General features: G+C 40.2%; 1 protein-coding gene across 1 annotated transcript in view; it reads left to right on the top strand.

The window, feature by feature from the left end:
• The first annotated feature begins 239 nt into the window (after positions 1-239).
• GATB (glutamyl-tRNA amidotransferase subunit B) overlaps positions 240-23,426 on the top strand; it is a 46,283-nt gene continuing 23,096 nt past the window's right edge. Inside the window, exons 1-5 of the mRNA XM_076337535.1 lie at positions 240-382; positions 2,465-2,615; positions 16,686-16,799; positions 19,927-20,125; positions 21,107-21,229. Of these exons, the coding sequence (XP_076193650.1) occupies positions 240-382; positions 2,465-2,615; positions 16,686-16,799; positions 19,927-20,125; positions 21,107-21,229 (730 nt within the window). The remainder of the gene's footprint in view (positions 383-2,464; positions 2,616-16,685; positions 16,800-19,926; positions 20,126-21,106; positions 21,230-23,426) is intronic.

Consider the following 23,426-nt stretch of genomic DNA (forward strand, 5'->3'; position numbering starts at 1 on the left):
ATAACTCACGCCCCACTCGCCCGCCCGCCGCGGCCGCCCTCCTCAGGTGGCGCGCGGGGACACACCCCGCCCCTTCCCCGAAGTGCCGGCCTGTGCGGGGAGGGCGGAGCCAAGGCGAGGGGCTTGGCGGGAGTTGTAGTCCGTCCCCCCCAACCCGCCGCCCCGCGCAGCCATCCCGCGCGCCGGACTACATTTCCCAGGGGGCGTTGCGGGAGCATCGCAGCAGCGAGCAAGGCAAAATGGCGGCGGCGGCGCGGGGGTGCGGTGGGGTCTGGCGCCGGGCGTGGCAGCGCGGCGCCGGGGATCCCGCCCCCGCCCCCCGCGGGCAGCGGGCCGTCGCCTGTAACGCGAGAGGCGGGGCAGTGCCGGCGGGGAAGAGCGGGTACGGTGCCGGGACGGTGCGGGGAGAGGGGCCGGTGGAGGTGGTTCTCCGCTGGGGCATCCCGCCCTCAGGGCGTGGCCGCAGGGTGGGGGCTGGGCCCGGTTTCGGGCCGCCGGGCTTGGGCACGAGAGCAACGGCTGCGGGAGCTGGGCGGCGCCGGCGTGTCGGGTCTTGGAGGTGCAGTTACTGTGTCACAAGCGGATCGCAAGGTGGTAGCAGCAGGGCTCGCTTTAAATACCATCTTCTGAGTGCTGTAAGGCATCTACAGCTTGCTGATGGCTGGCGGCACCTTCTGAGCACGCATTTATCACACACCAAAAACCCCCAAAACAGTATTTGTCTTCGCAGCACGGCTGTTGTCCCTTTGACACGTTTGGCTGTGGTAAGATTCCCACACAATGCAAGCAAATCAGAAACCGTTAGCTTTCACATAAACAGCAAGGGCTGCACCAATTTTGCGAAGTATGTTTTGAAGGGTTATTCTGGTCCAAAGGACGCTTTCTCTTCCAGTGGAGAAACGTGAAACTTTGACGGTGTGCCTGGAACACAGCATTTTATTCCTGCTGCAACTGAAAGTTACAGCCTGTACAAGCTTTCCTGTTCTCTGGTGAGGTTCAGGTTTCTCTCTGCACAACTGATCACCTAAGTGAAGTTATGCAGACAGGGGCAGAAGTATGCTGCTGATTCTTTAGAGACACAAACATAAACCTTGAAGAAACATGGCAAGAAACTCCAGGCTTCTCCTCAGTGTTGTTAGTAGGAATCAAGGACTGACTGATGTACATATCTTTTTATCTGAGTGTAAGCCAACACACTGGTTAAGCGAAGCCTGATATAATTTTTAATGCCATGATGCGACGAGGATGCATTTCTAAAGAATGCAGGAAACAATGAAATAAATTGGCCTCCAAAATTTAAAAAAAAAAAACCAACTTTTTTTTCTAAACCTTGAGGTATTTTTGTGAATAGTTGAAAATACCAAAGAAAATGTTATGTTTCAGTAAAAGAAAATGTATTAGCTCCTTTAAACATCTGAACCTTAATCTTTTATGATAATACTCTTCTTCCTAAAGCAGCAATATAAATGGCATCTGCTTCACTAGTTTGGTGTTTGTAGGGATGTTCTCAGCTGTTGGACAGCAGACAGAGAACTAAAATCTTGGCAATGTTATTATGTTCACCTTTAGAAGGAACGCTGTACTTGATATATTTGTTTGATGTTTTTCCATAGCTCTCTTATCTCGTATAGCTATCTGGGTACTTATACTGCTGAAGTATTCTGCCATAGAAATGTGATTTCATCACTGAAATATTATTTGTGCCACTTCATTTGTACAAGGCCAGATAATTACTTACAGAAACTGTCAAGCAATTCATACTGTAAAGGTGACCTTTTTCTCTTGTCCATATAAAGGTTATGGATGTGAGAATTGCAATTACTTTTTAGATGATATGGAGAAGCTTTATTCTGTGGAGTATGTTCAGAGAGCAGTAGCTCTCTAGTTGAAATGATGATTTCTCTATTACCAGATTACTAATGTTTATGCTAATGTGCTACTAACATTGCTCTGGGGAGCCACCTTTCCCAGCATGCAAGTGACTAGCTGACAAAGAATATATAATTTATTATGCCACCTGTCTGCTGGAGATTTATCAAACTACCTGAGAAGTAATTGATATTTATGATGATTTTGTGATTTTCATGAGGTACCAAATTAGGGTTCATCCAGCATGCAAGTTTGCCTCATTAATTCTCTAAGATTTCTCATGTAAGGAAAAATTAAGTTTCAGACCATTACATTTATTTTTTACGGCATTGTTTTCTGTATATAATGAAGACACTTTGCCATACAGTCCCCTCCGTATATATTGTCAATTAGTCTCAGTTCTCCAGTATTGCAGCACAACTTTGCCATTACTCTGTAGATATACTTACAACCTCATTTACAATTTTTTTACAATTACACTTTAATATTTGTTAAAAGAGTAAATTAAAAGTTCTTAATTCTTGTCTTTTTAGATGTTTATGCGGTTTAATGTCATCTGTATTTAAATTGCATTTCCCTTCTCTTTCCTTTTCAGTCTTGCTCCATGGGTACCAGTTGTGGGTCTGGAAATTCATGCACAGATCAGTTCCAACTCAAAGCTTTTCTCTGGTTCCCAAGTCCAGTTTGCAGCAGCTCCTAACTCTTTGGTATCTTTCTTTGATGCTTCTTTACCAGGAACTTTACCAGTAAGTTATGCTTCGACTTAATTATATATATCAGAATTAATGTCAGACAACTTTGAGTATGTTTCTAATATTTTGTTCTTCCCAAGATTTGACTGGGGAACTACTTTTACATATTGTTCTGTTTTCCTGTTGTTTGATAACATGAGATGCCTAGTACTGTTTCTTTTCAGTTTAGTCACTCTCTAGTTATCACTACAGATACTTGATGTCCTCTGCAAAGGAAAAAAATAAGGAGTGTCTCTTCAACATACTGAATGAATCGCGGTATTTCTCTGAGGCCAGAGTGGGTGTATTTGGTTAGTATGCCACACAGGAAATTCTTTAAATATGAGAGATAATTAAAATCCTATCAGAAAAGAACATCTTAGATTTCCGAGTGGCCATTTGATGTTACTTTGCCATATGTTTGTTTCTGTAGCTGTCATTTGCCATTTGGAATGACTCACTATGGAGGTACGTTGCTTCCTAAGTAGAAAGTCTCTGATTTAGGAAAATGTCAACTATTCCTATTTCCAGAGCAAAACAATTATTTAAAAAAAAAATTAGTGAGACATTGTGGACTAATAAGTCGGAATAGCTAGCTAGCACTTAGCAATGAGATTTATTAGTGACAACGTAATAAATTTTTGAAGTCACAACTTAATTATAAGTTTGTGATGGCTATGACTACTGCTGTAGAATTCTCTGGGGATCTTAAGTTTAATATAAAAATAATAGTTAAAAAAGTATAACATAAGCTCTTACTATACAGTGAAAATAAATATTGAATAGACAGCATTGCCTCATGCAACAAGCATGCAGAGACTAATAGGGTCAAATTATTTAATGCAAAACTGTTTCACTGAGTATATTTATTAGAGTGGAGGTTTGAATTCCAGTTGCAGATATATTTTTTAATCTATTGGAAGCTTTTCATCACCATAATACAGCCTTAAATAATATTCTGAAATTGAGAATTAACTTATGGCTGGATTTCTAGGGTCTCGATATATGCCGTGTGATCCTTAAAAAGAGAAGTGAGTTAAAGTATTCATTCTGTATTTGCAAAGGTGTTGAAACCTAAGGAAGTGAAGTTTCGATGCTGATAAAATTTGGACTTCACTCTGGTCTCAGTGGCAACTCAGGGCTGAGTTTCAGATCTAACTATATGGAAATTTTGAAAACATTCCAGAGAGAATGGGAATCTTAACGCAATCGTTTGGTTTTAGAAGAATCTAGTTAGACTTAAACATGGAAAATGAGTTCCTTTCATTTGGGGCAGGGCTAGGTTAGGGAGTTAATAGTCACAAAATTTAAAATGGTTCAAGATTTTGGTTTTAGACCTTCTACTTAACGTTCTGTTAATGCATAGAAATCCTGGTAAATTGTCTAATGCTTATCTTCAGTCAAGTAGAAAAACTGTTCTTGAATGAACAAAACGAGTATTTATGAAGAGTTTCATTTTTATGTATGTTACTATTTATCTGGGGGGTTTTTTTGGCTTTTTCCTCTGTTAAAGTGCTTTACAAATGAGGCTTGATATGACCTTTGTGAGAAAACCCCAGTACATGTGGGCTTTGGCAGAGAATATAACTGCACCTGAGAAGCAAAAAGCAGGATGGTTAGGTTAATTTAAAAGTAGTGATGCAATGTTAGCTTCTACCAGCTGCTTTTATCTATATAAAGAGAAGAAAGATTTTTCTCACTGTAGTACTGGTAAAAATAGAGTTGAAAGTGAATGTTACAAAATACATGTTCTTGCATGTTAGAATGTGATACAAAATCCAGTCAGTAGTCATAGCTTTGTTTTCCTGTTGTACTTGCTGCACAGGAATTAATGTTAGAGACCAATGTTTGTTCTGGAATCAAACAGTTGGGCTTATTTTCTTGAAATAATTATATGTGTTTGTATATGGCAATGGTATCTGAAGTAGAATTGGATTTTGGTGGATTTTTAAAGACAGAAGGTAGTTTTTGAAAATTTCCAAGTATATGTAAAAAAACCAACCAACACATTTTAACAAATGTTAAGATTATTGCCTAATAAGTCTCTTTAGAAGGTAAATATTTGGCCTTTCCTTTTGACTCTCTTTTGTTGAGAAATTAAAAAAATAGGAGCAAAGTTTTAATACAGTAGTTGTGCTGTCTGTAGTAGAGAATAACTGCTGCTATGAACGGAGAACTATAGGGGCAGTTTTCAATGTCACAGGGATTTACATTTACGGTGGGACCATGAGATGGTTGTGATAGACAACCATGCTAGTATTTGCTGCTTCACAATGAGACCGGAAAGAATGGTGCTAAAGGGAGCTTTTCTGGTTGCTGTACATTTGTGGGTCACTAATGAGTGTGGGTGTGAGCCTTTGCTGTGCTCTGCACAGGAGAGGGGAATCGAGAAGAATGTGTTTAGCCATCCTCCATCTTTCCTCTTTATATTTTCTTCCTGTACTGTAATACAGCTTATTTTATGCTTCTGCTGCAAGTAGACCTTAGGAGGACCATCACAGTGTTAGTGTCATGGCCATTTCACTATGCTGCTCTCATAATGTGCCTCTGAGAGACAGCTACAGGCAGGAACAGCTATGCAGGTGCACTCCTGTTTAGCATGAGACAGAAAAAATGATGTGGCAAAGCTTTCATTAAAAAAGTAGATTTAGAAGTAGTGAGACTGGACAGCGCATCCCATGCTACTCTGCACACTTTTTGTGCCCTTTGGTGATGGAGCCCCGCGCCACTAGACCAGAGAGCATCTTACTCAAATTACTGTAAGGATCTCCTTTCTTGGGGACTACATACATTACATTTCATGTAATGAAATGTGCAAAGGCCTGGTTTTTTTACCTGGTGAATGGACTTGGCAATGATGTTAGCTTGGTGTCTTTAGAGGACCTGTTATAAAGAAAGTTTTACACTACACGTGGTGGCATATAGTGCGTCATACCTGCAGATTGATGTAAAATTCTTCTGAGGATCCATAAAGGTGGTTGCACTCCCAGTCTGATTTATCCTCTTTGAAAATTCTGAGAATCTTTATAAAGGTTTATAAAGATAAGGCTAGGCTCACAGAAGGAGAATCCATGATTATCTATTCTCATGATTGAGGTGGCTGACTAAAGGTTAATTATAGCTCAGCCACAGAAATAAGATGGTAGATCTAGTAGCTAAAGGCTGAAACCTTTTTGTCTGTGCTTACAGTCTTTGTTGCTAATCACACGAAAAGATGCACATTGTACGTTTGTATCCTGCATGACTAAAGTGAAAGCCTGATCCTATTTCTTTGTCGGCAAGTGTACTAAGAAATAATCTAGGATTGACATAACCAAGGTTTAAATTAATAGGATTTGAATGAATGTTAGCCCTACAGTCTTAAGTGTTTTGAAATTTTTGGCACCTTCTCATGTGTTTGAATTTCATTCTTTTCACAGTGTGAACAGCATCTGCTGTGTCTTTTTTTAAGATAGAGTTTTTGGAAACACTTGGTCATGATCAAGCTCTCTTTCTAATGAAGAAAAGATAAATATCTTCTGATGTCAAGAAATAGATTAAGATCTGTGTTGAACATTGCTGTAGAATATCATGTGAGATGCATGATTTTTTCTGAATATACATTTTTTTTCCTGCTCCACTGGACATCCTTGAGGGCTTGATAACTCACTCATTGCTGCTGTCCTGTACTGAGATTTTCATATCCTCTTGTTTTAAGCTCCTTTAGTTTTCCCTCTGTAAATACTGTTAGGAGGAAGCTTTTGGGTCCTACTGTATCTTCTCTCACCTGTATAATGACAGTCACTCAACCAGATACGCCTTTTCATGGAAGAAAGCAGGGATAGAACAGCTATTAGCCCTTGTTCCTTCTGGTATTGCACCACTGGCAACTTAAACTCCAAACTCTGACTTCTCCAAACTCTCACTTCTCCAAAGCTGAGAAATGTCACTGCAACACTGCGCAGTACCAGAGAGCACGTGTATCGTGCTGTTGCCTTCCCCACCCTGCAGTGCTGCCCTGTTGAGATGGCTGCCCAAGGATGTGACAGGGTTAATACCCAGTTTGGGGATGTAGAGGGTGCTTTAGTTCCCCTCCCTATATTGACACTGCATCCATCCTTGGCAGTAGCAGATACCCAGTGCTTTTCCAGATGTGTTGGGTGGTAGACATCAGACTTTATGATGAATTTTAGATGTTATTAATATACAGAATTTACCTGATGCATTTGCTTTCAAAGGCACTGAGAGGTTTGTGTGAGATTTTGGTGGATCTGTCTGTCAGCTCTACATATTGGAACAGAAACAGCATTTGAGACCAGAATTTATACTTTGCAGCTTGCAACTAGATTTTTTGATATCCTGTGCCTGTTAAATCTGGTAATTGCAACAGCTGCTTTACCAACTTGTGATTTCAGTTTTGTTTTGACATTCCTGCTGGCATGCATATGAATTTACTCCCTTCTTGTACTACTTCGCTTTGAAAAAATACTGCTTCTTAGCTTGACTTTTTATAACTACATTTTTAATTGCGTGCACCTTTCTTGGGGAACTGGACAATCTTCTGATCTTTGTATGCATGTTGATTTAGCTTCCATTATATACATTTTCTTCTTTTCTTTGAAACCACGTGATGCCTGGGTTGTTGTATCCATGAGCTCTCCTCTAAAAATAAATTGGTGGCAGTACCTGAAGGAAAAAGTGAGTTCATGCTTGCTTTAAACCGTTTACTTATGTCTAGGTTCACTTTAACTGCTTGTTACTTCTTTCAGTAAAACTGTAATAATTGTACTTAGGGGAAAAAAGGAGATATTTTCTTAGAAATTGATGGTACCTTTCTGTTGCAGTCCTTTCTTCCCTGATAATACTTGGGTTTGCGACATCATTGTATCATCAGTGGCTAACAGTGTTTTTTGCTCACACAGTCCCAGCTTGCTGGACTTGCAGTCCAGTAAGCCTTTAAAAAGAAAATACCACATAATTTAGAAAAAAACTAGGGGAGTGAAATATGCTTTCAAACCATTGCTCGCTGAGAATGCATTTGCAGTTCACAGACCCTTAAATTTCTGAGTGCATGATGGATTAAAGCCTGCCTACATAATTTCAAGCTGTTAATCAGTTCAATGCTGCTGTACTGGTCAGGAGAGGTCTTTGAAAGATGAGGGAGGCCTGCTTCAGGCGACTTTCAGGGCTGGGTTATGGTGGGGGTTGTTCCTCATTCTATTTCTTTCTCTTTCATAGGATCATTCACAGCCCCAGGGTTACCTGTGGAAATAATCTCCTTCACTGGGGTCTGAGAAGTGTTCTACTTCCTCAGTTACTGCAGTTGCTTAGCTCAACTTTATTTCATACTTAACTGTAGATGCCATTTTTCTGGAGATGCCTTTGCTTTTGTGCTTTGAAGTATTTGGTGACATTTGTTACTCTTCTCTCAAGCTTTGAAGGAGTCCCCTGTAAGGTTTTCTCTTGCTTTTTGCTATGTCTTGTTCATTTGTGAAAAGCTCTGACACTCATTCTGGGTGTTTTAATCTTTTTGTCAAGGCTAACAATTCCCGTAGGGCTTTGTTTCCTTAGCACCTCAGTAATTGTGCTACCTGTTGAGCTCTCTTTTTGTTGTTCTTGTTGGCTTCCCTCTTCATCCTTAACAGGTCCCTCTGGCTGATGTAAACTTACCAGTTAGAATGCCACTGAGTTGTTAAAACATCTTGCTATCACCTATTTCAGTAGATCCTTCAATGCATCAGTGATGTTATCTATGTATTTTCTCTTATCTCCTTTTGTGTTGGTTTTTTTATTGCTTTACCTTTTGCTTTATACAGATATTTTTCTATTTCTTAGTGGGGAGCAGGAATTTGCAGTATCTTGTTTCCTTTCTTTCACACAGTTCTGTTACTGCAGTTATTGTGCCATCTTTGATACTTTTGGACAGCACAACCATTACATGACAACTAGACAGATCGGTGTCCCCTCTTTCTGGATTCAGTCTGAAATGGCTGCTGAAACACACATTAGCTTTTTGCAGTAGTTTTTCTCAGTGGGCTGGGAATTTCTTTACTTTAAGTTCGAACTGTGAGTGGACTTTTTGGGACAAATTTCTACTACTTCTGTTACCAGTCACTTCATTTACTCTGGCATCCTTAAGTGTTTGATTTAATTTTCTCTCAGTATGTAGACAAACAGTCTGGTTCCAGGTGACTCCCTTTGAGGAAATCCAAGATAGTATATTGTATATACGTGTATGAAAGCAGTGCTCTGTTAAGCCAAAGTTTCTGTAACAATCATGGTTCTACCAATCTCTTAGCATTTTAACTTTGCAAACTGACATCTTGCTTCTTCGTTCTTCTTAACAATTTTTTCTTTGAAGATATTTTTCATTGAAAGGTATTTAGGAAACATTGTCCAACAGTAATGACAGATAGTTGTAGACTGGATCTTTGTTCTCTTCATGGTTAGCTGTCTCGTGTGTAATGTTGCATAACTGTCAGGTTTATGTATTTTGTTTGAAACTTCCCTTGGTGCAATTAGGCTGTAATTGGTTCCTGAGGTAAAATTAATTTCTTTCTTTGTGTTCTCTCTGATTATCAGCCACCTTACCACCTTAAATATATGATGACTGTGTATTTGATTTTGAGAGGATTCTGCAACTGGTGTTTATTAGTTACATGTGCAGATTTTGCCACTGTTTTCTATATAGAAATGCTAGTTTTGCAATTTCACTGCCAAGTTCAGCCAAATTTGCCTCAAAAAATTTTAGGTTTGTAGAGGTTTTTGTGAAAATATTAGCAAGCACATGAAGAGGAAATTAGCGATTGAGTCTCTTCTCCCCACTGATCTCAGCTTTGTTTGGGCTGCTGCTATTCAGATATTTGTGACGCTTTATACTCAATTTGGGATGTTTGATGAAATGGGGAGATGATGGGGGAATCACGAGAGAGTGTTGAGGTCACTGCTTAGGTAAAACAAACTAGGGCAATTATTTATAGGAAATTAGTCTTCGTTGGTTCTGCTGTTCCAGAACAACTTTGTTAAAAACAACAGAATTTTAGTTTGCTTTCTTAATAGCTTTTTGCAAAGGTTGTTGCATTATGTTGCCTGTTGTTTTCCTGAATTAGTATATCCTTGTCTCTATGTGTGATAGACCACTTCTGGTTTACTCTCAATTTGTATGTTGTGCTCTCTTAAGAGATCTAGGTCAGGCTGGAGGGAAAGATGGCTACCTCTTTAGGGAGCAAATAAGCATGTTTCAGGACACAGCAAATGGAGGAAAAAGGGGTGAAGGAGTCAGAGGAAAGGGCTGGGGGGTTTTAGTGTGTGTTTAGTGTGGGCTCTCCGACACACAAAGATTGCAAGAAGGAGCAGAGGACAGATAGCCAAGACAGAAATGATAGAAAATGACAGTCAGTGTGTATTGAAGGTCAGAATTTGTTACAACTCAGAAACCACAGAGCTGGCCCTCACCAAGCCTACAAGCAAAGGACCATCTGCAGGGATAAACAGGGCAGGGGTTGGTTTATGAACTCTATTCTGTCCTAAGTGCTCTCAATTTTCTCTATTTAACAAGTTAAACAATCTAGGTTATATTGAAGAAGGCAGATGTTATTGATATTTAAAAGCCTTTTTTAGCCTTTTTTTGTGGAGCTCAGTGTAGGAAGAAAGGTCTGAGAAGGTCCACCTCAAAGCCCTGGTTGACTTTGACTTTGATCGCATTCTGTAACTTAGGTTTTAGCCGTTGCTCAGTCCCCTACCTCCAGAAGTAATGAAGTGTTTTCACTGGATCTTCCTGTATTTAACTTGTTCTGGATCAGATATCATTAGCAATGGTTTAAATTTCAACTGGCATAAGAGAGGGAGCATCCTTATGACAGGTCAAAAAAAGCCATGTGGCAGGTGCAGAAGACTGTGCTGTCGACAGGGAAGGCATGGATGTTAGAGAGATACTGGACTTCTTGATGGGAACACCATAGAAACACAGTGTTTGATTATGGATATCATGAACCATTGTATCGCCATTGCGTTGTTCTGTCTTCCCTTTGGGTGCTCCTGCTTGGAACTGGTTCTGCATGGTAGAAGTTTATTTGGTTTTAGCTGCTGGTGATGGGATCTGAGACATGAAGATCACTGGTTTGGGGCAATGCCAGTGGATTGGCTGCTTCTCTACCACCCCAGAAAACAGATTTATTCCATTGAGACCATTGAGCACTTTGCCCACACAGTGGTCTGAATAGATTTTTCCTTCTGTGTTTTTTTTTTAGCAGCCTCTGTCTCAAAGGGCTGAGAAACCCAGAAGTCAGTCAGTATTTAAATAGCTTTGTATCTGATTATACCTTTCCGTTTTTCTTACTCCCAGGGGTCAGCATTTCTCCCTACTACTGCTGAAATCTCTGGTCATCACTGACACTGAAAGATGCTTCCCCCAATTCTAAGCCTTGTGATATGAGCCCTCAGACTAGCTTTTCAGCTTCGAGAGAGTGTGCCCTCTTATTTGAGTACACATAAAGTAATGTGTTTGGGAGCTGGGTACTTCTTAAAATGTCAGAGTTGCCTGGCTTTAAGATATGACTTGAATGAGTATGTGCTGCATCACCACAAGCCAACTTTGCCACCAGACAAGGTTAGGAACAGTATGTTTTGTATAGCAGCATATATCTTCGGTAGCAGACTGCAGAAAGATAAAGTTACAAAATATATTAAAGTATATTTAATGTCCCCCCTACCACCCCCAGATCTTCCTTTGCTGCTTCAGCTTCTCAGTTGCCATTTTCTTCTCTTTTCTTAAGCTGGAATCTCTTTCTATTAAGCTAAGATCTTAATTTAAAATGTCTGGTGCTTCCTCCCCTACTCTCTTGCCCCTTTCCTTAGGGATAAGAACATAATGCTCATATTAGGACAGGAAATATGCTGTGAAGTAGATGCTGGACTGAAATGCAGAAGACCCTAAACTGAAGCTGGCCTTCTTTTTAAATTTCACCTGCAGTTAGAGACCTGTTTTTGGAACATGTGGGCTCTTTGCAGACCAAACAAATGACAAGACTTAGGTTGGCTTGTTTTTTAAATTTTTACTGTATGCTTAGAGGGATGGGGTCTGATTGTAGACCTATTGAAATAAGTGGGTCATTTGGGAAATGGTTAGCTCTTCATTTATTGTAGTGTACATTCTGTACACACATAGCTACAAGACAGTTACACCCTTCTGTGTGTGTGGGAGGATGCCAAGGAAGAACGCTGCGTTGAAGTACTCATCTGCAGTGTGAGACTGAACAGTCGCAATTACATTTGGACTAAGTAGATATGAGAGTAGGTTTTTTTGACGTTTAACTTATGATTGTACTTCCAAGAACCATATATTGGAGCAAGTTGGTACTTTTAATACAGCAAGAATAGTAAAACGAAATATATCCAATAGTGGAAGCAAATAAAAATTGGAGTGATAAGAAATGGGAGTACTAGGAAATATGATTAGGTATATCTGTTGAGGTTTCTAAAGATTACTGCCTGGTTTACAGAGAGCTGGCTAAGTACATTGCACTACTTCCCTCTTCCAGCTGCTATTCTGAATGAAAAGGAGCTAAAATTAAATGTTTCTTAGATAAACAGTCCTGTAGTAATCTGATTAATGCTGATTTCTTCATGATTCAAGGCCAAGTGCCGGGTCCTGCACTTCGGCCACAACAACCCCATGCAGCGCTACAGGCTTGGGGAAGAGTGGCTGGAAAGCTGCCTGTCGGAAAAGGACCTGGGGGTGCTGGTCGACAGCCGGCTGAACATGAGCCGGCAGTGTGCCCAGGCGGCCAAGAAGGCCAATGGCATCCTGGCCTGTATCAGAAATAGTGTGGCCAGTAGGAGTAGGGAAGTGATCGTGCCCCTGTACTCGGCCCTGGTGAGGCCGCACCTCGAATACTGTGTTCAGTTTTGGGCCCCTCACTACAAGAAGGACATCGAGGTGCTGGAGTGTGTCCAGAGAAGGGCAACGAGGCTGGTGAGGGGTCTGGAGAACAAGTCTTATGAGGAGCGGCTGAGGGAACTGGGGTTGTTTAGCCTGTAGAAAAGGAGGCTGAGGGGAGACCTTATCACTCTCTACAGCTACCTGAAAGGAGGTTGTAGCAAGGTGGGTGTCGGTCTCTTCTCCCAAGTAACTAGTGATAGGATGAGAGGAAATGGCCTCAAGTTGCGCCAGGGGAGGTTTAGCTTGGACATGAGGAAAAATTTCTTGACTGAAAGAGTGGTTAAACATTGGAACAGGCTTCCCAGGGAAGTGGTTGAGTCCCCATCCCTGGAGGTATTTAAAAGACGAGTAGATGAGGCACTTAGGGACATGGTTTAGTGGGCATGGTGGTGTTGGGTTGACGGTTGGACTCGATGATCTGAGAGGTCTTTTCCAACCTCAATGATTCTATGATTCTGTGATTCTATGATTATAAGTAGGAATGAAGGTCTTAGCCAATTAATATGAAATCTACTTTATTAAAATGTGTGACCTAGAATAAAAAACTTTTAAAATTTCTGAGGAATTATTTTGATTCTATTGTGTTTAGTACAAGGACTACTTTGTTCCATAACTTAGGCTTCCTGGGTGCCACTGTTATGGCAAAGATTACTTTTTTTTTTTTTTAAAGGTAGCAAAAATAAACTTCTTCCAGGAGAGAGATCTAGATGTTTCTTCTTTTTCCCCACTTATCCTATATAATACTCATTAGCAAAACAAGAAGCTGCATACCTACTCTCTTTAAAATGTAAAAATGATCATTTACTAAATATAGAAACATGTATCTTCACCTAAAAGGGGGCCAGCTTTCTTTAATATATTGATATAAGGAGTAAACCTGCTGTTAAAGAAAAAAACATTTAAAAATTGCTTTTGGTGGGAATTTATGCCGTTGAAGGTATTGTGTATGGATTTGTATAGCTCTTGAATAGGCTTGTATTTAAAACCAAGGTCTTGACTAAACTGACCTTGCAAATAAAGATGATAAATTTTTAAAAGGAGTCTTTCCACTTGTGAACTAGACTTAAAGAATAGATGAGTAGAAAAAGAGAGAACTTGCTTGGATTGTTCTTTCATTCCTTTAGCGCTCAGTTACCATGGTGCTCTAGCAGGATAGCGTAGCTACAAGGGAAACGGTGCTGGTGTTGTGATGCCATTGTTAAGGTTTTTCATGAGTTTCCAATACAAACAATTTACATTTCCTTTTGTGATAGCTCTCTAGGAATTTCTTTAAATCAATACCTAGGAGAGAGGCTTCCATTTTAGAAGACCAGAAATATTTAAGAAGGCTTTATAGGCTCTTCTGTTTTGTCCATAGCTATTGCAGGAACTACATAGCTTTCTTTCAAGGCCAGCATTTTGCTAACATACCAGACTGGCAGCTTGTCAGTTCAAGCCAGCAATTTAAATTTTTGGTGCTAGTCAAAGCTGTCAACTTAATAACAGCTTACTGCATAAACAAGCTTGGGGGACTGATTCTAGGTCATTAGTATGGAAAGTTTCACATACTGAATTGATGTTTATCACTCCAGATTATTTGAAAAGCTAGGCTTGTTTGAAGGAAAAGTAGTAGTTTGCTCAAACAACTCTGCTTTATGCGCACAGCCTTGATCACTGGAGTAGGTAGTAGTAGTCACTTCAGAAATGGAGCAATATTAAACAGGTAAGTTTTGATTTTTGAGGAAGTACAGGGTCATCTGATTTTTTCTTTTTAAGAGTCGAACAGGGCAGAGGAAGCAGATTGGCATGGTAGACATCTCAGTATGCCATAGTGGGAAAGATCTGCTTTGCAATGCCTTCTATCACCACAGACATTAATAAAGAAGTAGCACAGCGAGTGGTACTAGTGAATGAGTAATCGTGCATATACAATGATTTGGCTAGTACGACCCAGTACACTGGGGACACATACACAGTACAGTCATCTAAATGCTTAGTGATACTACATAGAAAATAATCAATACTTCACATTTTTATGCCAGATTTTCCCCAGAGCTACCAAAATGGTTCATCAGCAGTAGTGCAAAAGCTTCTCACTGGTGTAAGTAGTATGTATGTGGGAATTATTTCCTTCACCTCAAAACAGTGTTATCCCTTAGGGCGATGAGTAAGATACACTCTACCTTGTTTGAAGCAAAAATTGAAGAGCAAGTGGTCAAAGGCAGTAGTTGTAGTGTAATCATTAATCGTTCTCTGATTACAGTCAGTCACAACCCCTGCATCCTCAGGAAATGTAGCAAGACACCAGTTCGCTGCTTTGGTGCAGTGGTCTTTTGAGTCTACCCAGTCCTTGTGACGCCTTAATGGTTTCTGGTGACCAGTTGTTAAAGGGCTGACTGGCATGGTCCTCCCTAATTTGTAAAGCTGAACAGGATCATGCCATAAGGCTTTAGTAGGAGGAAATTTTGCATGTGTATTTAGAAATATTATATTTTAAGCGTTGAACAGTTTGACTAGCACTGTTAGAAGCTTCCTTAAACAGTAAAAAAAAAAAAAGTATCTGTACTGTCTGGAAGCATTTAATTGTTGAAAACAGGAGCATCTACTATATAATGAACTGCAGCTATGATACTAAAATAAATTAATATTTTGTAGTTACCAATTTTACTTTAAATTACAGTCAAGACTAATTGCGTTCATTTTGCTGCAGACCAGTATTTCAAAGGGAAATCGTTCTCCCTTTTTTCTAGTTTAAAATTTGCTTTATGTATCTTTTAAATTTTTTTAATAAATAAAATATGCCCAAATAGATGTTGTGTTCTAGTTAGCCATATATAGCTACACTAAAGATCTGAAAGTTTCCTCGTTAAATGTCTTAAATATTTAATTTCTTGTCTGTATAAGCAATTTTTAAGTTTCTGTTACATGAAGAGTTTCTCATATTTTCTCTTATTATTTTGATTTTTGAAATATTAGACGAGTAAAGCAAAGAGATTCCTTTTTCAGCTGAAGACATGGGATGATGGGAAATGTACAGCTGCTTAATCTGTTTTCAGAAATCAGGCTGGAGAATATAAAAAGTAAATACTGTCAGAAACATTGAAGAAAACATTATTTAAGCCTTTTATGTTCTGGTCAATGCAGATGAAGTCATGTAGATTCTTTTACATAATGTGCCCCTTTAATGGTCTGGCTGGAAATTGTCTTCTTGGCAGCTGTACAGTGCAGAATAAGATGGATAAACAACTGTTCCTGTTTCAAAATACTGTAAGTGTGAGCAAGTCAGAGTTGTACTAAGACAAATTCAGTCTTTCTTCTTTGCAGTTTTATCCATTTCATGCTAGTTAAACCAACTGTTAAATTAACGAGAGCACGTTTGAAAAAAACATAACTTTGAAACATTGCTTGTTAGTACTTTTTGGAGTGGAATTTTCTTTCTCCTCTGGATCCTGAACCAGCTAAGGAGATAGAAGGGTGTAGCACTGAGAATGACGGGTCCATGGTGAGAAACTGCATTTAACTCCTTTATTTCTTCACGAAGGCCTTGCTGGGTCTTCAGATCACGTGGCATTCTGCAGGAACCTTAATCCCATGGGTTACCTGGGTACTGGAAATGCATGTATACTTGTAGCCATGGGGTCAACTGATGTCTCTTTGGTTCTGTTTTAGCAAACCATGTAAGTGTGCTTAATTTCATCCCGGTTAAGCAAAGGATTGAAATCTATGTGTAGATACTCATGAATTCACTGTGGTTCTGTGGTTACAGGTGTTCTGAAGTGTTTTACTTAAATGGCACTGCAGTCCCTAATGCAAATCCCCTGTGTTTCCAGTTCCCTGTATGAGTTGACAGCTGGTTACAAGTCAACTATCATTTGCTATGATTTGTCTTTTGAATCTTCGAGGGTGAACGAGCACTGGGATGTTTGCAAAAGTAGCAAGCCAGAACAGTGCACACCTCCTTATGTGGCATGACAAAACGACTGAATGGCTTGTTTTTTCATCTTAAAGCTTTGCAGATTTGTAGCTACCACGACTTTTGATGATGAATAAGAACTACCCACACAAGGAAAGAGGATATAATGGTGACTGAAGGCAAGCAAAATTGAATATATGCTCCATATAAGGCAATGTGTGGGAGGCATTTGTTACATACTATGTGAGCAAAACCATGTGTCATGTTCCCTTAGGTTCTCAACAGGAGATGTGTAGAAGCAGCAGTGATGACAGGCCTGGCACTCAACTGCAGCATAAACAAGAGGTCCTTGTTTGACAGAAAACACTATTTCTATGCAGATCTGCCTGTAAGTATGCAGTATAGCTGGTCCCTTTACAGCTGTAGGAAAGGACAAGTCTGGAGTACGGATGGCAATAGGGGATGAGTGAAGAGATGCTTTTTCTGTTTTCAGTCAGTGTTCTGCTCACCCCAACAGGATGCTGCGCTGTGCCCTGATGAATAGGCAGCTGTACCCTGGTGCTCACTGATTGAATATGATTGCTCTGATTGCTGACTCCTTGCTTAGCTGCACGATTCCAGTAGCTTAATGTAATTGAATTGGGAGCTGGAGCTGCTTTGCCCCTGAAGTTCTCCATTCCTGGTGTTTAGCACTAATTGTCTGTTAGGGTAAAAGCAGTCTGATAATAGTCCTTCATTTAAAGTGAATGTGTAACAAACACAGGTTCCAGTGGTACAAACATAATAGTGTCTTTTTTGTGTGTGCTTATAGACCTAAAAATATTTAATTTCCCTTTAAAACTTTCTCAGTCAGTACTTCCAATAAATAAAAAAAACCCAAACCCTGAGAAACGGAGTCTTTGCAGTATGGTTTGTTGGTAACTTTCATATTTGGTAGAAGGTGTCACTGGAAATCAAATGTATTTTGCCGCATTTGATATGGGTATAGAAATATTGACATCACTTAAGAACCTGACTTCCGTCATTGCAACAGGATGCAGCAGTGTTTGAGCCTTTTTTCCTATTTTAATGAAATTAAACCTTTCTAATTTAAAACTTTTTTTTTCTTTTTTTCTGCGAGCTTACTTGTTCTGAACATTCAGTTTAACGGTAACCTGTCAAAGGGAGGACACTAGTTTTACGTCATCTGATTTTGGGGTGAAGATCTGATGACTGCATTAAAAGAAAAAAATCTGTTTCTATTTTATCTGAGAAAGATCAGGCATGGTAGTTTATTCTCTCTTTAGGTGAGGTGTCCCACACATCCAGAGAAGCAGAGTGGGAGATTTCTCAGGTCCCAAATTAATGTGTAGAGGTGCTGTATTATTAACCAAACTACTTTCTCTCCCACTCTTTTGTTCAGGCATTGGAAATATTTTGAAGTTACACAAAACATATTCAAATACAATTGCTTCCCACCTTAGAAAGAGAATTATGTTATAGCTGTCCACTGGAGACCTGCATCTCAGAAGAGATGTCTGTTCTGTTTTCTTCTAGGTTGGGAACTTGTGGCTCTTCTGTGAAGTTGATGTAATTGCTGATTTGGTTTCTGGGGATAGCTTTGCTAATATTTGTGAGCCATTAAGAGGCCCTTTTGTTGGGGGCTCTGTAGTGAGCTACTGGGAATGTGAAACACAAACTTAGCAGTTTGAATTGCCAATACTTTTGTTTAACTTGTAAAACTATCTTAAAGCCCATTTCCAGACCTGAAGGAGAAAAAAGTGAAATAGCAGGAAATAAACATGACTTTCAGAATTCGTTCACACATCATAAAGAAACACCAAAAACATGACAGACTTGTTTGCAAGCCACCTTTGGTGCTTCTGCTGTTAAACTGAAAAGAATCTCTCATATTGTGATATCTGCTGCTATCAGTCTACTGCACAGAAGCTATATGGACGAATGTTGTCATAGGAAAGAAACCGCATCCATGTGTTTAGAGGAGAAGAGTGAGGTGGAAGAAGGTGTGTACAGCACCAAGTGGGCTGCTATTGTCTTCAGACATGAGTTACAGGATCTTCTGGTCAGATAAGCATGGAAATTTGGTCAAGGAGATGCTGACACATTTTATTAGCTTGAAACATGTAATTCTGGCTTTCTACTGGCTGACTTCTGCAGTTTCAGCACTGACAATAAACTGCCTGACCTGCATTTCATAGTGAAACAGTCTAGTCAGGAACCCTGTAATAAGATGCAGAGTTTAGGCTAATGAGCTATATAGAACAGATAAAATAAATCCAGCTCTTAGGGTCATTTGACAATGGGATTATTGTTACTCCTGAAAATGGGGCTTTGGATGGGAAATGCGATTCTTGTTATTTATTGTCACTCACTATTTCAGGCTTTAAAAAAATCCTTTTAATGAGAAGTTTTAGGAGATGGGAAGAGCTGTGTGATTAGCATAGGCTGCATAGAGTCAGTTATTTTATTTTTCTTATAGTGATTATGGCTAGAAGGTCATGCACTTCATTGCATATAGAAATTGAGCTGTTCACAGGGCCAGGCCATTATTCTCCATTCCAGTGCACCATCACCATCTCTACATTTTAGAGTAAGCTCGTCCTCCCTGCAAAATATGCAAATGCTCCTCCCAATTCATTAACATCTGGCAGGCTTTTTTTTAATTCTCACCACTGGGGGCATAAGCAGGCTAGGAAGGAGGAAGAGATGGGGACCCTACCTCAACAGAGTAATTGATATTACTTCTATATTTTTACATAGTTGCAGTTAGTCCAGTACCTTGTCATTGGCAACCCCTTCTGTGGCTAGCAGTTTCCCCTTTGAGTGGAGTCCCAGGCATGAGATGGCATTTATCAGCTGTGTGCCTTATGTGGGGTTGCAGTGTCTATCTTTTAAATTGCTACATTAATGAAATTGAGCTTTCTCATTTTCTTGATTTCCACCCCCCCCCCCCCCACCTTCCTTCTCCTTCTCCTCCCCTCTAACGAGTAAAATTCTGAACAGGCAGAGAGGGATATTCAGCCTGATGGAAGGATGAGTGATAGTCCCAGCTTGGGGATGGAAGTACGGTTAACTGGCTTCAGACAAGATTTAACATGATCAAGGAACCACAGGCATGGAAGAACCTCTTCTAGCGCATTTCCTGCCCCAAGGCAATATCAGTGAAATTTATGTCATCCTTGGCAAGTGGTTGTGCAGTTGATTATTGATTATTTCTGCATTAGTATAGTATCTTACACTTGCCTGTATTGAGGAGTGCTCTTATTTATTCCAGACCTGCAGCTTCTCACAGTTATGTCAAATTCTAGACCCATCTTCTAGCTTGCTTCCTTTCCAGCTAAGCAAAATAATTTCTGAATTTACATGTGCATGTGTTCTGTCCTCTTATATAGGTCACTATGGGAGATGCTGCATTTTCAGTTTTGTTCTTAGTCTGTAATATTTGCACTTGGCCATGCTGCTGCTTTCTGAAAAGTGAATGTTTTATTTAAGTATAAAGCTAATTTTGTTGACAGGCTGGCTATCAAATCACTCAGCAAAGAGTTCCTATTGCGGTGAATGGAAGTCTGTCATACAGTATCTGCATAGACAACAAAATGAGCCAGATGGTGACCAAAACTGTGAGGATTAAACAAATTCAGTTGGAGCAAGACAGTGGAAAGAGTCTCCACGATGACACAAGGAACCAGACTCTCGTTGACTTGAATAGGGCTGGTAGGTTTGGATTATTTTCCTGTTTTTCTCCTCCTTTCTGTGTAAGTTGAGTCTTTAAAGGTAAATGGGTGACAGGGAACAGGTGAAAAATAAAAACAACCTGATGCCTCTCTCCTTGAAAATAAAAATTCATCAAAATGACCGTTACACTTGAAGCAAGGGAATACTTGGATTTTTTAATGGCCAGTGGACCTTTCCCATTGCTGTTGATTGATGGCAATTACCAATAGCAAGTTAGAAATCTGTTGGCTCCAGTTTGCTCAAAACTGTATGTGTCAGTTACATACAGCCACTCAGCTCTTTAAGCTCTTGCCACTGTATGTGGTGGTGTTAAAAAAAAAAAAAAAAAAATCGCAGACCTAGTGAATCAAGTTTGTGTAGAAGGAACAATTTCTCAGTGCCTGAGTCAGACATTTCTTTTAATTATTAGCTTTGAAAAAAATGTAGATTTTCTCTTTAAACTTTGAAATTGTAAACGGAATGAACCAAATTAACACACAACACGGGCAGCAACCTGAATGGCCTAGCCTAACTGGGACACGGTGCTCCGGTGTCCATTGAAGTTAAGGGCTGCAGCTGCTCATATTCTTTGAAAGCTGGATCCTGAAGCTAAAAACCAGACTACATCTGTTTACAATTCTCTCTGTTCAGAAATTAGTTTAAGATAAATAAATTTGAATCTGGAATCGGATTGGCTTTAAATGGGAGTTCTAGAGAAAGGCAGAAGAGGAATGTGTCCTGATCTGCATGTCATCAAAGGGTGGAGGATTGTCTGTGGTTTGTCTGTTCCTTTAAAAAAATAGGAGGAAAAGTTTTTATGGCAATCTGCAGCCAGGCCCATTGTGACAGTTACTAAATAATACATGGGGGTTTACTTTTTTCAAAAAAAGCCCAGGTGCTTTCATGTGTTTAGCCAGTTGCGCTCTAATATGCCGAGATCAAAAGCTATTGTTGAAAATCTCCTGTCTCTTTCCCTGATAGGAGTCGGCCTCATGGAGGTTGTCATGGAGCCTGATATGTGCTGTGGGGAAGAAGCAGCTGCAGCAGTCAGAGAGCTTCAGCTCATTCTTCAAACACTTGGGAGCAGCCAGGCAGTCATGGCAGGTACAGAAGGGGGAAGGGCATGTTCCCTTGTCACCAGTAATTCTCTGCATTTGCAGGAGTTTTGCAGCTTCTGGTTATTTTGCTCTGTGGTTGCTTATAATGCATAGCCTTTTCTAGCTGTTGTTTTTACAATCCTCAGAGCCTGTCCTAATGTCTGCCATGCTTCAGGTGTCCTCATGGGCCTGCCTTTGTTTGCAGAGCTTTGCAGTGCTAGATTTTATATTGCCTTATACAATAATTTTACAGGGTAAACCTAGGCAGGAAGGAATGTCCCCAGGGTTCTTGTGGTTTTTCTCCCTGTCTGTCCTCATCTTGCTTGCCACAGCACTGCAGCACAGAAGATCTGTAGTAAGGATTCGTTTTAGAATATGGAAGTTACGGGACAAAGTAGTGGGAGCATAGATCATCTTGTAAGTTGTGTGTCAGGTCTCAGCTAGTCATAAACTTGTGCTGGTGTCATCAGTGAGATGGAGTAAATGACAGCGCATAGCAGATATATGCCAGGGTTAATTTAAGAACCAATGAGATTGCAGCTTTTACCCTACTTGATCATTTCACACACTCACTCTGTCCCTCCCTTCCCTCCAGCATTACGTTCACTAGGTCTCAACTTCTCTTTGCACTAGGGAGATCACTGCTGGTCTGGGGAGGTGGGCCAGAAAATTGTGTTGGCTCATGCTGTGCAGCAGGCTTGCAGATACCAGTCTCAGGTGTTAGAGGCCAAGGTCCCTAGGCATCCCCCGGCATTTGTCTCCTTGCAGCTCTCTGATCTTCAGGATCCTCCCCCACCTCCAGGATCTCTCTAGCCAAGATCACTACTATCTTTCTGAGACCACTTCCTCTTTTCGGAACCCCTGCTTTTGGCACCAGCTCTTCTTTCTGGAATCCTAAGGCCCCAATTTTTGCAATAGGTGTTGTGCAGAAGGACAGCGTGTGATCAGCCTCCTAACTGGTGATTCTGTCTCATGTGTCTCTCTTAATTGGAGGATTCAGGTCATGCCATTTTTGCTCAGTCCTAATGTTATCAAAATTTACAGCCAGCCCATGGTTACAACTAGCAAATAGCAGGCTTCTGCTTGAGACTTTAAAAGTACAGTTTTGGGCATTCATCCCCTCCACATATACACCTAATTATCAGCTGTCTATCAGTGTTCACAATGTAAGCTGTATTTTTGCCTGTGGCAGTTGGCCTCACTGTTCTGGCAACAAATTCAGGCCATAGTATAAGTGGATGCATCTCCTAGAGAACTGAGTCAGAGTGGTGCATGTGTCACCCAGTAAATGGGATGGCTAGTGATGCAAATCTAATTTAATGTAGGGGGAAATAATAATTGCTAGACATTATATATGTCTCTGAATCTTTTCTCGCACTAGTGTTATACATGTCAAATGGGCAACAGTTGTTAATAGTAAGCAGCCAGTTTGCATGCTTCTTCAAAGGCCTTTGTGGACATACATATATACCATCATTTATCACTACTGAATTTGGCCCTAAGATTGCCATTGGAATTGCGCTATGATATCTTTTATTGCAGTGAGATTTCTGAATTTAGAGGAGAATTCCAGTGTTGGGAATATTTTTCCTGCAGTATAGTTGGCTTTAAAAGTATTTGGATTTTTTTTTCAAGGTGGTGTTTTTAAGGGCTTTCTACTGTGGTTTTCCCTCATCATAATTACTTGCTTTCAAATAAGGGCTTTACGTTCTCATATTTTACCTTCGTTCTACTTGTGTGTTCAGTGAAGACAAGTGCCCAGTTTTATCAGGTGTTATTTCATTAACAACAAACAGATGAAAAGATGATTTCATTGCAAAGTGAAAGGAAAAGAAGCTGGGCTTAAAGTGGGCTTACAGGAAAAAAGCTTTTTTAAGAACATTTAGAGCCTGGCTCTCCTTTCCGTTACGCCTGATTAACTTCGTTGTCTTGTCACATTGACACCTACATCCAAGTAGAAGCAGGTCATGTCTCAAAATGAAGCAAGGGCAGGACGAGACTATTCCTTTTTTGGAACAAGTACTCATTTCACCCCAAAGAGGGAGCACATGCAAAACACTTCTCTTGAAAGAGATGCTGGGTCATTCCAGCACCTTTGTCCTTCATTTGCATGTCTGGCAAGACTCTATGAAGACAGAGGAAATTAGTGCGCTATCATCCAGCCTACTTTTACAAAGTGTACCAAGGCCTCTCTAGTCAATTTA

This window comes from Aptenodytes patagonicus, chromosome 4 (assembly GCF_965638725.1).
Source record: "Aptenodytes patagonicus chromosome 4, bAptPat1.pri.cur, whole genome shotgun sequence".
Classification (NCBI taxonomy): domain Eukaryota; kingdom Metazoa; phylum Chordata; class Aves; order Sphenisciformes; family Spheniscidae; genus Aptenodytes; species Aptenodytes patagonicus.